Source organism: Protobothrops mucrosquamatus, unplaced genomic scaffold (assembly GCF_001527695.2).
Source record: "Protobothrops mucrosquamatus isolate PMUCROS unplaced genomic scaffold, P.Mucros_1.0 scaffold842, whole genome shotgun sequence".
Classification (NCBI taxonomy): domain Eukaryota; kingdom Metazoa; phylum Chordata; class Lepidosauria; order Squamata; family Viperidae; genus Protobothrops; species Protobothrops mucrosquamatus.
Genome location: NW_015387097.1, coordinates 93390 through 111694, shown reverse-complemented (window position 1 = coordinate 111694; position 18305 = coordinate 93390). Strand labels below are relative to the sequence as shown.

Here is an 18305-nt window from a genome sequence, read left to right as displayed (position 1 = left end):
GAACACATCATCTTAAGAACAAAGTTAATGCCAAAAAAATTAGCCCTTTAAAATTAGCCCTCCCACTTATCACTGAATTCTGACAATAGGAAGTGCTGAGAGAAAATGATTTTTAAAAGGAGGTGAAAGACGATGAATTAGAAGAACCTGGAAAAAGAAGATGGAATATATACCAATAAAGCCATCTATATAAGAAATGTAGAAAGGCGATTTCCTGGTTGAAACAGAGTAGGTATATTGAAATGAGAACTGCCCACTGATGACTCCAAAGATGAATCCAGTATGCAGTATAATTGGGATTATATCCTTCATGCCACGAAAAGGAGGAGGAGGTGATGAAAAGAATTAGAGTTCCTCCTCTTTCTAACTCAGTTCTTACTCAGTATGAAACATTTTAAAAATAGCTCTGTTAATGTCAGTGCAGTGGCATAATATAATTTATCATCTCTCTGAGATAGTTTGGAAGAAGTTGCAATAGGTAAGGGATCATGGCTTATATAATTTTTACTGAATACTCTAGGTCAAGTACTGTACAGTGTACAACAGTGTTGAAACTGGACATTGTTCAGTCTCTTGAACATCTGTGATTTGATCGAAGGTGAGGATGAATCTGATAGAGAACCTTTACCTGACACGATAGAGATGCTCAAGATATTCTTGTAGAACAGTTGTTGCAGTTGCAGCTGCAGTTGGTTGGTAGCCTGATCTTTGTGTAGTAGTTCCTCTAGCTCTTACCTGCCCTTTTCTCTTTCTATCATAGTTTTCTCTTCTATCCATTCCAGACTCAAAACATATCAATTTAAACAAAAGTATGTTCTGAAATTCTAAGAACCAAACATAGCACACAGAATCTGGAAGAGATTGTAATGATCTTTCCAGAAATGTTCAGTATCTTAGTTAGATTTTTTTTTTATAATTCTTTGTTACAGTTGTTTCTTGGGTAAGAGAAAGCATTTAGGTGTATGTTTACATTTAATCTTTTGTTGATAGCAGGAGTTGTGAAGCTGATCTTCTGTATTCAAATACCAGTATTTTGAGGAATGCAAGGAAGGTCCATATTTTATCTCCAGCTCTAGTACAGCTGAGACTAAGGTGGTAACTTCCTTGTGTAGGTAGCTTGGATCATACCACCACTTCTCTTCAGCTGCTTCATATTTCTCTCTACTCTGAAGATAAGTCATTTGGCTGATGCATGACACAATCCCAGCCAATAAAATGCTCGGCATATTCCTGGACAACATACCTCACTGTTGTCATCGTTATTGTCTCAGTCTGCACTTCATATATAGCTTAAACTCAAACTGTATACATAGTTATGGGAGGAAAGAGCTGGTAATACACATTTTTCTTCAAATTTATTTCTGCACCCCCTTTCATCTGTTTATCAGCAAGATCCTCCTTCACTGAATAGATAATACCAATCTCAGCTTTGCAAAACATATCGTCAGTCCTTCAAAGTAGACCAACTAGTCCAGTTTTTCCCTGGACTCAGGTTTATTTGACTATGGTCTTGTGTATGGAGAGTCTCAATCATCCAGGTCATGGTTGTCCCAAAGCTGCTTTTACAAAAGGCAACTGGATTTTCTTGGGCTTCTTTTCCTTGAAAATGTTTCATTTCTCATCCAAGAAGCTTCTTCAGTTTTGACTGAATGGTGAGGAACTATTGCAGTATATTGGTTTGTTTTGAAACATAAAATAGGTTTTCATGAAAGTTAGGGAAATGTAACTGACAACTAATCACTTCAGATTTATCATTTATTTGTGCCAATATGTTTGATATATATATATATACATATAGCTATGTATATCTTATCTGTATGGCAGGGTGTTTTCCAGATTTTATTGGGTTAGTAGATAAAATAAGGAGTGTGTAGTACAGGAGCACCATCTGTTGGATTTCTACTGAAGCTACAGGAGATACAATTTATTGAAATTAGTAAATGATCAGGACCAGTGGAAAGAGAAGTCTCCCTTCCCACAAATCAAACAGGAAATGGCACCCCAAGGCTTTTAGCTTATTGTGAAGAGGGATAGTTTTTACATTTTTTTACTATTAACCAGAGGTAGCAGGCATGGTGGGGAAACACAAATAGAGAAATAAAACACCAAATACAAATAAAAAAAATTAAAATACAGGGAAAAATACAGAAAATAATCCTTTAAAAATCCATTAATAATGAAAAGATATCAGTTGACTTCTGCACACCATAGCTATTACAAGAAACATAGCAATCTTTGTAGTGGTTGCCCAGGTTAAGTCTTGTAGTTTGTACAATTAAGATTATAATTTTTAGATCAGAAAGATACCTAACAGTTCTGACACCATAAGTGGCATAACAGGCAGTTTAACAATACATGGATTACTGCCTCTGCCTCTGTGTCTGAAGGAGATCGATATTGGATCGAAGAAAGTCTCTGAGCTGTGCGGTGGCGGTGTAGTGGCCTAGAGGTGGAGGCTGTGAGTTTGATCCTAGGTAGTGGCAGATATTTCTCTCTCTGGGAGCAATGAGTTATTGTCTGCTGCGAACTCACGAGGGCATCAGGAAGGGCATCTGGCCAATAAATGCTTGAGCTTTGTACAGTCACCCCAACTCCATCCCCATACAAGAGATTATAGGGTCATTAAAAAGAAAAAAGGAAGTCTTCACAGAATTTGCTTGGTGCCCCCTTCCTTACCATACAAGGCGCGTGATGGCTCAGCAATTAAAAATGCTGAACTTGTCAGCTGGAAAACTGACAGCCTCGAGCACCACCACGTAAGAGGATGAGCCTTGTTACAGTTGCTGTCCACCTAGCAGATTGAAACCATGCAAATGAGCATAAAGAGATACCACTTTGGTGGGAAGATAACAGTATTCCTTGCCAGAAATAGCTTTAGACAACGTTGTCTCTGTTGGCTAAAAAACAGAGATGAGCACCACACCCTAAAGTCAAACATGACTGAACTTGGAAAACCTTTACCCTTACCTCTCTCCCTATCAAACACCAGTGCTGATTTTCATTATGGCACTGCATTTCTTCCAGGACCTAGAAATCAAATGAAGTTTTTTAAAAACGTTCTGCCCATAGGAATATCAAGAGGTCAATACTACTTTGACTAGAACTTCAAAACACCCTGATATGATTTTCATCCATTGGCTCACAACTAAAAGATTTGGGATGCCAAGTGTCTAGGTCCACACAAAAAAATGAGACTCATTGCAATTTCAAAATAGCCCCAGCACAGGCCTTCAGCACAGAGCAGGGGTAGTGGCAGAAAGAAACAGACATGCCAAGCTATCAATTTTCCTACTGAAAAAAAATATATTACAGCTGCTGCCTAGATCATAAGAAGGGTGGTGTATAAAGGGACAGGAATGTCTGAAATACTTCAACTCCACCAAATAAACAAACTACTGCTGACCTGCAAAGGGGGCTGGGCCTTTGTGTGTGTGTGTGTGTGTGTGTGTGTGTTTCCCCTTTTGTTTGAAGAGGAGCAGTTTTGATGAAGAAATGTAAGAAGGAGAGAGAAGGAAGGAGAAACTGACAGATTCCATTTTACCATAAAACTGTATGACACTGTAAAAATTACCAACAATAGTATTAATTCTAGCATTCTGTAAAAAATGTTAGGGATGATGACAATGTTCAAATGCCTAACTCCCATAGATTTACAACAGTAGTTGGTGGTTATGCAGGATTAGATGGTGGCCGGGAATGGATAGCCAGGAATCCCTGTAATACATTACATTATATATGGGCAGCTGAGTTGCAGTAAAAGATGACAGCACCTTTTATATCATATACACATCTAATATAAATAAAATGAAAGTCTTGTGTTGATGGAAATTGTTTATATCAGTCCTAAACCTTGAAAGACCGAGGAAGCAGTCTGAAATTTTCCGAAGTGTGCATCAGCTGGGATAATACTTCATATGGTGGTTGTGGTGGCTTGGAAGCCTGGAATGTTTTGTGGTCAGCTGTGGTCTAATGTAGAAAGTCATTCCACCATTTGGATATGTAGTATATATCGTCCTTTTTCATTTTGCTTTTGATCAAAGGAATGCACTGTATGGTGAATGAATTGCTGTTATGAATAGCTACATATGAAATGCAAGGAGGGAGATTTACATCATCCATCTCTTAATTCTCAAAACATATGCACCAACCATTTTTTTTCTTTTTGAAAAGAGATTTAACTTTTGGCCAGCTGAAATTCTCTCCTGATGACTAGAAGACAGGGTTTGAAATATCACTTACCATGGCACCCTTATGGACTCAAAAGGGAACATGAGCTTTAGATGGCTTTGTTTTGTTCTATATTTAAAAAGAGAAATTTTGAATGATAGTGATAGTGAAGCACTGTTCAGCATACTGTATTGATTTAATGATGTCCCAAAAGAATGTGACTTGCCTCTCATACTATTTAACAACCGCAGAAAACTATTGGCTCTTTTGAAGATTTGGAGTGGTATTACATTTGTATGATTATAACAGCCACCTAATTCCAAGGAAGCAATCAGAATTGTTTAATTACATTTGAAAATATTATTTAATTATTAATATTGAAATTAAACCCACATTGAACAGAAGTCTTGTTGGCCAATAGTAAAGTAAGTTGATGTTCAACTTGTTTGAAATGGAGTTATAGTACCCCATAAAGAACAAGTCTTCTGAATAGGAGTTCCCCTTGGTATTCAGCTGTAACTGGATTCATGGTATTAACTTCCTGAACTAATCAGAATTAGCAGAATTATCTTACCTTAATTATGGATAATTTGATTACCATACCTTAGTTACATCCCATCTTGATTATTGAAAAACCCTGCAGTGAATTTATTTTTGGTATACAATGCAGCAGCTAGATTGATAACTATCGTGAAGCATAAAATCGTATGATGTCTATTCTACAAAATTTGCACTAGTTGCCAGTTGTTAAGGGGTTAGCATTAAATTTTAAAACCTAAACAGCTTACAGCCTGAGAGAACATCATCCTGTTATAAACCTGTTTAGCATTTATGATCTACGAGAACATCTCTTTTGAAGATGCCCTCATTTCCTGAGGCTTATTATCCAGCATATGAAATGAACTTTCTATTGTGACACTCCAAGCCTGTAGAAGCTTCATCCTCAGAATATGTTTTTAGATCCCATTTTAACAATCTTTAGAAGAGCAGCCAGGATGAATAAATACATTTTTGGGGGGGAAACCTTAAATAGGTTAGCATAATCATTTTAGTATGATGATATGAAGCCCTTTTAAGCAGCTGGATGAGCAAATATGTAGGAATTGGTTGAACAAACTGTGGAAGACAGCACTGGAAGTGAACTCAAGGCAGTTCACACAAGTGGTCATGAGGTTCAGCATATACAAAGGTAAAGCACTGTCTCCACTAGTATTCTACATAGGCTTGAACCCTCTCAATCAGATAGTCATAAGTCAGACTGTATATCAATAAAAGTTCAAGAATGGAACCACCATCAGATACCTCCTCTACTTGGATGATATCAAGTTATATGGTTAAGAGTGCATGAGACAATTTTCTGATCCATCTGTATAGCTAAAATGTTGGTCATAATATACTGATGGAACAACGGAAATATATGTCGAGGAAAATTAATAATCTGTTTCTGTCCCTCTGTAATCCTCTGTAAGTTTTGTTCTTTAGGTATCCAATCACTTGCTTTATACAGGTTAGAATAATATTTTTGCATGGTCACACTATCCATTAATACAGTCTCTCTTGCTCTCTTGTAATTTTAATATCATTTTTTTCATAATTTATATGCCAACTATTTCCCTGAATTTTGCAGATTCAAAGTTTTTTCTTTTTCTTTTTTCCATTTCTTTTATTTATACTTAATCTTGTCATTGTAAAAACTTAATTTGTTGAGAAATATTTCTCTTGAAATTTTTAAAATTCTTTTTATCTCCTCCAAAATGTCTTTCTCTTGCCACTTCTTTGTGAATTGAATGTTGTAAGACTGAATGTGAAACATAGTTATGTACAAACAATGAACATATAATTGCTAAAATGTATAAATCTTTGTTGAAATTTGGAACAGAACAAAAGTGAAAATCAGCTAAAATGTTGGTCATAATATACTGATGGAACAACGGAAATATATGTCGAGGAAAATATTGAAATTTACATTATGTTATAACCTTAAAGAGAATTTTTACAAGATGATGTATTACATGTTATTAAAGAAATTGTCTAGAATATATAAAGGCTTTTCAAATACAGTTGGAAACATGCACAACAATAAGGTACATTTTGTCATGCTTGACTGATACAGTATGTAAAAAAGCTAGAAAATGCTGAATTTAAATATATACACTGATTTAGAGGATTTTAAAAACTAATGCACAACTGAGACCAGAAGTCTTTCTTTTGGGACTAACAGACAAATAGTCGAAGAAAAGTCTTTTTCATGGAGCTTTGTTCTTGTATGTGATAACTGCAGTGTGATTATTTTATGCACAAAAATAAACACGCCCCACACGCATAAGTCTATACACTTCAGTATAAATAAAGAATTATTTTTAAAATAGTACCTTTAACATAAAAGAAAAAGAGAAAAAGTGCTTCTGTAATTCTCACCTGTATTTTTCTAATTAGGAAAAACGTAAAATTCAAAGTGTTGGGGTTTAAATTATTCCATATACCAGCCATAAAAACATCAATATCAAATTCAACACTGGGGGGCACAGTTGTTCTGTCTGTTTATCTTCCCTCCCTCTCTGTCTCTCACCTAAAGACATAAGGCATACATGCAGGTATGCACATACATATACATAACAAGCCATGAATAAATGAATTGTTTTCCTTAATCAAACAGTTAGAACTTGGTATGGATATTTCTAAGTATTTTTAAAGCATACTTTGCTTAACAGACAACAATTCTACACCAATCTATTAGAAACAAAGTTCCAAATAAGATTATAGTCTAGTATTTACTAAACAATCCGTGCTCTTTTGGGTCATCATGTCAGAGACATTTCCTTATCTAAACAGAGAAACAGAATGACCAGAGCAGGCAAAATAGCAATGGGAGGAGGATTGACTTTTATCTTTTGCAAAATGGTGCTGGTCTTGCATGCTTGCCAAGAGTGAAGAATATTATAGCAGTAAAAATCTTCATGACCTTTCAGATCAAGGATGTTAACAGTAAACAGTCATGCAAATAAACAGATAAGGTCAAGTGAAATAGTTAAATGCCTATCGAAAAGCACACTCTGATATTCTGAACTGGAACTGTGGAAGATCGGCAAGGAGTTAGTGATCTGAGCCTTTAATCCTTTGCACATATAAGAAATTCCTGTCCAGATTGGCCTATTTAGCCAGCTGAGGCAATGTCTGCATTTCTCCGCATATGCATTGAAAAGAAGTTATTTGTGAGCCTTATGGATTATAATAATAATAATAGTAAAGTTGGAAGGGACCTTGAAGGTCATCTAGTCCAACCCCCTGCTCAGGCAGGAAACCCTATATCATTTCGGACAAATGGCTGTCCAGTCTCTTCTTAAAAACTTCCAGTGTTGGAGCATTCACCGCTTCTGGAGACAGGTTGTTCCACTGGTTAATTGTTCTAACTGTCAGGAAGTTTCTCCTTAGTTCTAGATTGCTTCTCTCCTTGATTAGTTTCCACCCGTTGCTTCTTGTCCTGCCTCCAGGCGCTTTTGAAAATAGCTTGACTCCCTCTTCTTTATGGCAGCCCCTGAGATATTGGAACACTGCTATCATGTCCCCCCTCGTCCTTCTCTTCATTAAACTAGACATACCCAATTCCAGCAGCCGTTCCTTATATGCTTTAGCCTCCAGTCCCCTAATCATCTTTGTTGATGATTGCATCATTGTTATTCTTAATCACTCTTGCTTTCCCTTCACCTGTATTCCTTCTTGTAACCAGTAAGTAATGAGAATGCTTTAGTCTAACGCCTACCAAAAAATAAAAAAATCTATTTTATATTTTTGATAGCATTTAATTTATATTGTTGTTGTAAGTGTAGCTTGGAAGTTTGGATACTTGATATTTTATATCTTCATTATGAAATTTTCGGGACTATTAATATGACTTTAAAACAATTGCTTTCAGGAAGAAGGAATAAACCAGGGGTAGGCAACCTTGGCTATGCAGCATTCTCTGATAAGAAACAGTACTGGCCAGTCTAGCTAACATGCCACAAGGGCAACCAACACCCAGTTTTACCCAAAACATGCCCAATGAGTTCATGCTATTCCATGCAAGCTAGAACTGCTAAGACCACATTTTCAACAAAAACCACTTTCAAGGACAAGTGCAAAAACCTGGATGACTTTTGTAGATTAAAAGGCCAGTATGTAAAAAGTATATAAAGACCAGTAAGAAAAAAACCCTTTCCTTTTCTTTATTTTATTGTACACAAGGAATACAACTGAAAAGTCCATCCATGCACCTGTTTCTCTTTGGTATTCTCCAGAGATTATGGAAGAAGATTGATTTAAGACAAGTTGATTGCAATTAATGGTATTAAACAAATGAAAGATAATGCAAATGGAGAACAATAAGAGATAAAACTTTCAGATATAATTAATAATAAGACATGAACCTGAGTATTTGTTGGACCTAGGAATAAATCACATTGAATTAAAAGAAGCTCATTTCTAAAGAGAAATACATAAGATAATTTAGTAATACTGAACTTTCTCTAGATTCTGTTCAATGCTCATTGACATTTTTAAATACAGATTATCCTTGTATAAGTTAAACAAATAACCAAGAAAAAGGCTAAAACTGTGGCCTGAACTATATTTAAGCCTACTTTGTTCATTTATATAAGGGTCTTTCATATATTTGTCCCATTTTATTGCAACTCTTCTGTATCTTACCTTCCTTTCTTAAGCTTATGCATAGTTTTGCACTTCAGGGACACAACTTCAAACATACTCTTCAATGTGTCGATATAATAGATTCTTGAGAAACTGGAACCATACAGATGTCTTCCAGTTGAGTATATACTGATGACATAGACAGAGATATAGTTTAAGAACATCCTGAACACAGGATTTTCATTTAGGATGGTTTTGTTTTTGACATTACTACAGCTGTCATTGCGTTGTTGAGTAATGAATGTTAGAGTCATGGCATCAGTGTTAACTATGTTAGTTAGTGCTCTTAAAACCCTATTTCTCAGGAAGGACTACTGCAACTGCTTATTTCTATCACTAGTGGCTGATTATACTTTTTGTTGCTTGTCTGTGGTGCTGACAACACAAGCTGATTTTAAGAAGCTGGAAGGGCTGTCAATTGGATGATCCAAAAGCAACAATGGTGGGTTTTTACTTCTTCTTGTGCTTCTTAGTTAATTGTTCTCTTTCAAACTGCAGGCTCACATTGGTGTCTGTGCCTTTTTCCTTTGGGTGGATCTCCTGGGAAAATTGCTGGATTGCCTGCTGAATGGCTATATGCACAATCAATTTGCTGGCATTCTGCAGTTTTGTTTCTTCCTGTCTGGTTCCAGATTTATCCCCTGTAAGAAAAAAAATATTACTTTAACTGGAAATTATATATAAATACATCAATATCTATTACTTGAAATTATCAGTACCACTGAGTACCGCTCTAAAGTCTTCATTGGCTGGAAACTCACAGACATAGTCATTGATTATTGGTCCAGCTGTCTACCATTCACGAAGAATAATGCTTTCCTTCTTATTCCTGCTATTTGTGATCTTTTATCTGGAAATGCAATTGCATGTCTTGGTTATGAATAGTACTGGATTTTCTTAGTCCATCATCACTGGCAGGCTATAGAGCTTTTATTAGAGTACCCTAGTGTTTCTCAATCAGTTTGGTCTACTGGTTAAGGCACCAGACTAGAAAGCAAGAGAACATAACTTCAAGTCTCTCCTTAGCCATGAAAGCCACCTTGTCACTCTCTCTCAGCCCAACTCACCTCATAAGATTGTTGTGGGTAAAATAGGAGGAGGAAAGTGTATTGGATATGTCCACAGTCTTGAGTTATTTGTAAAAATTATAAGAGCAGGAAATGATAAATAAATATCCTTGCTGGCTTGGGAATTCTGGGATTTGAAGTCCACACATCTTAGTTTTCAAGGTTGAGAAACATTGCTTTAGAGTAGATCGTGAAGGCCTGTGATGTGGCTCTTGCAGTACAAGTCCCGGCCCACCACAAGAAAACATATTAAACATGGACTGTCTTAGTGCATAGACTGTAAGGCTGTATTGCTTTACCAAAATATGTATTTTTTTTCTCCCCCTGATTCCAGAACAGCTAAAGATAATAAAAAAAATCTGCTTGCTTTCCTTTGAAAGACAGAAGGGTAATCAACACGTATTAATGAAAAAAAAACCTTTTGCTAATTTGACTTCAACATAATGAGACATTCTTTCTGGAAACATAAACAAAAAAGCTTAATTCAGTCTGTGTCTTCTTATGAATAACAGGGTATTCGCAAATATATATATACATAAAACAAAATACTGACTTTATCAATGTTCCCAATTTTGTGGTCCTGTGTCTCAGGACACAGCCAATCAAACATGGATCAATTTTGTTTGCTTCCCACACTAATACCATTCTGCTGTTTCAGGAACATGATTGGCCTTTGTTGATCCAAAGCTAATCAAAAATGCTCTTGGCTGTATTTAAATTGGCTGTCCTGAGACAAACATGCTCCAGGCATTTCTAACTATACAGACTTGCCTGAGTTCCTAAAGAGTTTCCTTTTTCTCAATCTTTTCAGAAAAACCTAGGAAGGCTATAATCCTAGAGAAAGGTCACACATGGTTGTAGAAGCATTTTGGTTCAATGAGACACCAAAGGAAAATATTACACATCTTTTCTTATAGGCACTTATAAATCTAAAATGAAGTTCTCAAATGCTATAGTATAAGAATACATGAAAAAGTATCTTTGGTTTGTGCCATAGTTATTCCATTTTTAATACTCTTTTGTGTTGTTTGGTGGCTCAGAGCATGTATTACTACTCAGCCCACCATTCACTCTTTACATCAATCCAACTTTAAAACAGATGCCCTTCACCTTCTCTTGCTTTCAGGAGAAGTCTGTTTTCAGATTTGAGTTGCCCACTTTTTCATTCTAGTCTCCATGAACTGGAAGCGGGTCTCCATTTCTTCTCCTTTACTTTATACAGAGTGGACCAAGACAGAAAGGATCCATGGTGGTGCAGTGGTTGGAACGTAGTATTGCAGGCTAACTCTGCTAACTGCCCAGAGTTCAATCCTGATCGGGTCAAGGTTGATTCAGCTTCCGTACTTTAGAGGTTGGTAAAATTAGGATCCAGATTGTTGGGGGCAGTATGCTAACTCTATAAACCTCTTAGTCAGGGCTGTAAAGCACCATGAAGAGTATATAAGCCTAAGTGCTAAATGTTAAATGCTAAGAAAGTATAACCTTGTATTGATGTTTTAGTATTACAACTATTTAGCATCTCTTATTTCATGGGTTTTTCATATCACTCTCCTTACAAATTCAATATACTTTTGACAGGAGAGTGTGTTCAGCAAAGCTTTATGTAACAAGAGTACTTGAGCTATGGTTATTCTTTTTTCCTTCCTACTTTATGACCGCCGCCTTTCTATTTCTTTGACCTTACTGCTCTTCCCATGAAATCCTGCTTAAGATTCTTTGGACTCTTCAAAAGCCTCTTTCTTTCTTGTTGCCTTTTAGGGCTGCATCATTCTTTCAATCTCTTTTAACCACTGTTTGACTATCTTTTTTCCATATTGTTCTCCATTATTAATTGGCTCAGAGAGACTAAAATAATTGAGAGCCTGAGGCAGCATTGAAATATGCCAATCAAATTCTAACTAAAAGACTTGCTATCTGCACTTTGTATTTTGAATGTGTTTGGTAATTATCCCATTTCAATTGTATTTTGCAATTTCCCAAGAATCATTGGAATATTTTGTCCTTGGCTGTTTTGGGAGATCACCTTTAGGTGATCCAGCAGCCCAACTTCACTTCCAGATTGCACTGTCAAAATGTAATGAACAAGTGGTGAATTTTGGCTTATTCTGAGCACTGAATTGTTTTAGGGTAGAAGTGAGAGCAATGTCTCTCATTGTCTTTCATCCTATCCTAACATCCCCAATCTTGGAGGAAAAGTGGGCTTAAAGAAAATAGCCCATCCTATCTGGTGATGTCATAGTATCAGTTGACAGTTTCCAGAAGCCATCTAGATTAGAAGGCTCAGTTGCTTAATGAATTGGCAACAGTGGTAGCCTTTGAGCACTCAATGAACATATATTTAGGACTGGACATTAATCCAGACATTTTTCTTTTCTATCAAATCTAATTACTACCAAAAAAATAGTATTTTAAATATAAGCCACATTGGGAAAATCTGATTTTGAAGGGGGAGAGGTATATACATTTCTAAACTAACAGATTAACCCTTGAGAAGTAAAGCAAGATATTTTTGGCAGATTTACTGTATGTTTTTCTATTTTGATTCTTCATTTCTAAATGCTTAAAAAAGGAAAATTGTGGAAATGTATTTTTGTTACAGATACTATAATTGTGTGCAAAAGCCCTGCAAAGAAAGCTATATTGCATTTTATTACAATTACAACTAAGTGTGCAGAAAGGGCTGTGATGATTCATCTAAATTTCTAAAAATGGGATTCTTTTATTAGCAATATTGATTGCTTATGACCTGCAAAGGATTTTAGATATGTAGAGTACTATTGAATTGCATTACTTCTACAGGTTTTATTCTTTGTTATTGTTATTCTTTGACTAAAATTAAACTTGCACAATGAGATGGATAGATGCTTATAATAATTCACACATAAGGTGTCCACTGCAAATCAGGGTGATGAAAAACAAATTATTGCAACATCATGACACAACACCAGGCTGTTTGTTCTTATGTCCTGATGTCAGACTCAAGTGTGTATGCTAAGAGGCTTATGTTGTGATGTCATGACATGTTTCACCACATGCTTTTCCTTGCTCCTGCACAGATGCTTATGAACTTTGCTAAAGGGCTGAATTGCTCTAAACAATTGTATGTCTTGATCTGTCTTGTTATGAATTCCCATTAGAGCTCGTAATTTTTTTTCTGGCCAAATTTATGTCTTGGTTTGTCTGTCAACAAAAAAACATACAAAGTAATTTTGTTTTTTCTTTTTTTTTAAAAAAAAAAAGGTCAAATGTTTGCATTTTTATCTTTGTAGTTTTTTCACTTTTTGACATTATTTTAGAAAATTAATGATGAAAAAAACTGATTTGTCTATTCATGATAATGAAGTGAATACATACAAGATCATTCCATTTTTTGTGTAAACTTAAATTAACATGCTTGCTAAATCATAATTGGTGCCTCCTCCCGCTTTTTGTACAAACATGTTTGTATTTGATTTTGTCACTAAGTACCAAATGGAAAATAGTACCTGTAATTCAGCTCACAGCTGATATTACAAAGACAGATAATATTGTGGTTGAAAAATGTGACATAATTTTGTTCATATTATTCAGTTTTACATTCCATTAATTCAAATGAGGTTGAACATTGTTTAAATAGTTAATAGTTCTTGTCTGTCTGTGTGATGCCCATACTAAGATTTATGATGTTGGCTAACATTCATAGCTGATCTCTAATTTCAGGGAGAGTCATCTCTATTCATTAAATAATTCTGAAATGATATTGGAATAAAATAATGCATGCTTAAAGATCTTTCTGCAAAGACAACCTGAACAAGAATGATTACGTTAAGCAAATATTTTACAATAGCTTGAGAGTATGAATGTGAAAACCCTGCTTACTAAGGCAGTTGAAAAAGGCACATTTATTATCAAGGGGTCATTGTTTGTTCCCTTTATAGTGGTTATAATCTCTTGCTGCAGTTTTCTAATCTCCTGTGTTTGCCCTAAAAAGCCAGTTGTGAACAATGATGCGAACCATCTGCTCTGCTAGATAGACGGTAATAAAAAAATGGAATGACTCTGGATTACTACAGAAAATAAACAATTCCTCTAATAAAATAAACTTTTCCATAACAATTGGGTCTATTATGTGCCACTTTGGAATTTATAACCATTTTTCGCTTTTACAAACTGGATCGGGTTTGGTTGGAATTCAACTCTTCTATTGACTTTTATAATATTCCATTATGGCTCTCCAACTTGACTTGTGTAATCACATCCTTATTATTCTGAAAATAAAATGGTTATCACCTAAACCACAATTGAATCTTCCCTAATTGTTTGATTTTATGTTTTTATTTATCATTGAAAATGCTAGTTCAGAATTCATTCTCCAAGGGCTTGATTTTCTAGTGAGAATTGACATACAGAGAACCCATAAGTGGACAATGGCAATAATTTTGTATAACTAATTTCCCTAACTCCTAATAGAGAGACAAAGTGCTAAGGAATGAACAAGATCAGTAAACAGTATTAGAATGGGCCTATAAGTGCTGCCATAGCATTTCAGGGAATAAATCATAATGCATCATCATGTAGTGCTTTCATGATGAATTAGCAGTATTTGGCTGGATTTTAACTCTTAGATTTTTCAATCAGAACATTATATTTCCAACAGAATCCCTTATCAGGTGCCATTGAAATACTAACTTCTATCTCTTGACATTAAAATAGTTAGCATTTGTAACAGGAGATATTACTTAATCCACTTTTTATCCTTTGAATTTCTAGATAAAAGACCAGAAACTGCAGGCATGAGAAAGATATTTCATTGACAAAGTAAACCCTAGCAAGTTAAGGGACAGAATTCCTAAGAGCTCTTTTGTAAGCTCTTATGCAAATATTATATTTGACAGTTTGTACCACCACCATCATCTCAGCTACTCAAAATGTATTTAAAACTGCACTTCCAACAGATATTCCAAAGCAGTGTTTGGATCCAAACTTCTTATTTGCTGTCAAAGAGCTATTAAAGTTGTAAGGTATATTTTTTTCTCTCCAACGTTTGAGAGAAATTCCTAAGCCAGCATAGCTGAAGTCCATAAGTCGTAAAGTTGCCAAGGTTGCAGACCCCTGAATCAGAGCATGGGTGTCAAACTCGCCTTGTCACATGACGTGTCGCGAGTAATCTTGACTTTTTTTGCATTGCCGGAGCTGGGGTGGGCGCGGCAACCGTATGATGCAACTGGCCCGCAAGCCGGCAGTTTGACACCCCTGAATTAGAAGAACCATATCCATCTTCTATGAACCTGAGCCAATTCCAAATAATATTATTTATAATTATTTATATAGTGCTGTTCATAGTGGCATACATGTTAATAATATAGCAAGAAACCCGACAATCCAAGAGAGTGAAACTAAGGTTGCAATCTTATGATAACTTATCTAGACAACAGCTCCACTAAACTCAGAAGATATTTCTAGCAAGCCAAGTAGAGAATGGTGTTGCAGGTTTATCATCCTATTATGCAAACTTATTTGAAGTATGCTGATTTAAGACAGACTGGTAACTTGGTACACATGTGTGGAAGCTAATTTTTAATTTAAAATAACCTTTTTTTCTTATCCTATTTGCAGTTTACCTTATTGTTACTACTCCTGAGGCTAATGTGCTCACTTCAGAATTAGCAGTTCAAGAACTCAGAAGGAGTCTGGTAACACCTTTTCCAACTAATGACTTTTATTAAAAGGTATAAACTGCAGCTCACAAAAGCTAATCTCTTTTAATAACATTTATTAATTGATTACTAGATTCTTGATTTTTTTTTTGCAGCATAGACTAACAGCTCTCCTCCTATAATGAATCAAAGACTAAGTATAGAAAGAGAGGACCACATATATTTTGTGTGTTTCCATTTAAAAGTGAGCAGGTATAGGATTGCAGCCTAAAATATTTGCTTAAGGATGTTGTTATAGATAAAGGTTTATCCTCTTCTAATATGATTTAGAGAATGTTCAGACAGAAAAGGGGCTTATGTCTAGACAGCATGACCCTTTTCTGCAGAAATATGACCTTATAACTTCACACACATTAAGTGAAAATGATGGTAAGAGATACTCTTTTGCTCAGTCTGTCAAGCAAAATACAAGGAGAGGGAAAGGGAAAGGGAGGACAGAGAGAGAGGGAGGGAGGGAGGGAGGGAGAGGGAGGAGAGGGGGGATGGAGGGAGGGGGACACACACACACACACACACACACAGAGAGAGAGAGAGAGAGAGAGAGAGAGAGATGATTAATTGCTATAAAATAGTATTTCCCATTTTCAACCTTTTCCTCATTCTACACTCCATCAGTCCAAGTATCGCTCTCTATTCCATCCGAATCTAAGCAAATTCAGTTCTAGATGTTAGTTAGCAGTGTTTCTTTCCTGAAAACCAAAAGCCTGCATTTTGGCAGAACAGGATTACAGTGAGCATTTCGATTCTTATGGAGAATAAAATATGGCCCATCTACAACAATCTGAGAGGGGAAAACAAAAAAGGTTGAATACTTTACCTGGAGCAAACACCATGGTTCCTTCCTGCCAAGAGAACAGTGTAATAGGACACCACAAAATCGTGTGTAAGAAGCAGGAAGTGAGCGGGCGGGCAAAGCAAACAAGCAAATTGTAAGGACGAGTTTTGCCGTGACATCCAGGAGTGGTAGCACCTTGGACAGCTACACGCACAGAACAACGCAGCCAGCCCTGAAATGCTTCCCTGCCAGTTGCCTCCAAAATGCACCGCTCGGGGAGGGGGGGGGTGAAGGGAGGAGGAGGAGGAAGGAGCTCACTGTTTAGCACATATCCCATGTCTTCGCTCACTGCACACACAAAGCTAGGCTGAAGCAGCAGGAGAGGGAAAAGAGGAAAGGTAATAGCAGACGCTCTCGGCAGGAGACTAAAGTAATTGCTCCCAATTATTTCTCGCCCTCTTCTGCACTAGATGCAGCCAAGGTGAAGTGAACAGGGTGGTCTTCAAGGCTAAGTTAAAAGCCTCTTGTAAACTGACTGTTCTGAGGCACTGCAACATTTTATTATTTAGGGCTTCCTCATATTCATTATATTTTTTTTACAAAAGCAATCAATCTATAAGTTTTGCCAGGTGTTCTTGACATTTCTGTACACTTTGATGCTGCTTTCTTCTCTAACGTTTGCAGTCTGTCATCTGGAACTAGTTGAACTGCAGCTACAGGGGAGAAAAATGTGTGAGTAAAAGGTATCAAGAGCCATACTTTTCATAACAATCTTCGTTAGTAAATTGTGAATCCTTCCATTGATTATCAGAAACTAATAGCTGGGGTGAGAGGAGGGTTTTTAAAAATGTCTTAGGCGGTTATTGCTGTGGTTATGAGCCAAAAATGCCACTTTCAGCTGATTGCCCTGTAAAAATGAAAACAGAAACTTGCCTCTTTAAAATCAAAATCATTCCTATAAATATTTTTTTAAAAATCATTCTTTTTGTTGAACAGAAACAGTCCTTAAGTGACCATTTTAAACAGATCATATTTACTTTTTCAAGTCCATTATTACTTTCTGTCAAAATAACGACAGAACTTTGCTCACACAGTATGATCTGCCCAACTTAGCACTTTTCATTAGTCAGGAGACTAAATGCAAAGGCTTAAAAATGTTATTGATTTCACTCACTAAAATCAGCTGTATATCAGAGTATCTGAGACTGACAGAGAATAAAAAGCTGCATGTTTGGTTGGTTGCTTAATATGTAAGTTATATTACAGTTTATGACTCTTTGATAATTTTGCCACCTATTACCCAAAATTCAAACATCTTCAAATCATAACAAGTTTAGGAATTTCCCCTAATCTTAAAGCACATTAAAAGCCTTACAATCTTAATAAAATATATACAGTATTTCTGATTTTTGTCAGTAAGCACGAGCAACCTAGTCATTTCTAAGTGTTTAAAATTTCAACAGCCTATCACCTACCCCAGCCAGTATCCAGAGCTAGAGAGTGTTTACTTTAAAATATCTGAAAATATATTCAGTCATTTTGGAAACTACTAAAGTGCACAAGAAATGTGCAAATAAATTATTCTCCATCTTCCTGCATATTTGATGTAATATTGGAAAAGAATAGAGTTAAATAAATAGCCCCATGTATTTTGCATGTATACTGAATTCTGTGGTATTTCCTTGTACATTATATCATAAATATAGAAAAACATTAAGTCATTACATTTCTAATTAATAACTTTTGTAGAGAAATCAATATGGGGAAATATGGGGTTTTTGAAATACAATTTGTTGTTTTTGCTGCAAAAGATTAACAAAATTAATATATAAAATTTCCTTTTCACTCCTACGGTCGTTATGTGTCTTCTGCACAATAAATTAGCTGTTCCCAGTACTGTACTGAGAGCTCTGA

The 18305-nt window shown here is 35.9% G+C and overlaps 1 protein-coding gene across 1 annotated transcript; it reads right to left on the bottom strand.

Annotated features, from left to right (window-relative positions):
* Window positions 1-9303: 9303 nt before the first annotated feature.
* Window positions 9304-16449, bottom strand: AKAIN1 (A-kinase anchor inhibitor 1). Its single transcript, XM_015819006.1, has 2 exons — window positions 16434-16449; window positions 9304-9494 (listed from the first exon to the last, which is right to left on the bottom strand). Exons 1-2 carry the CDS (start codon window positions 16447-16449, stop codon window positions 9304-9306), a joined length of 207 nt encoding a protein of 68 aa, XP_015674492.1.
* Between the last annotated feature and the right edge of the window lie 1856 nt (window positions 16450-18305).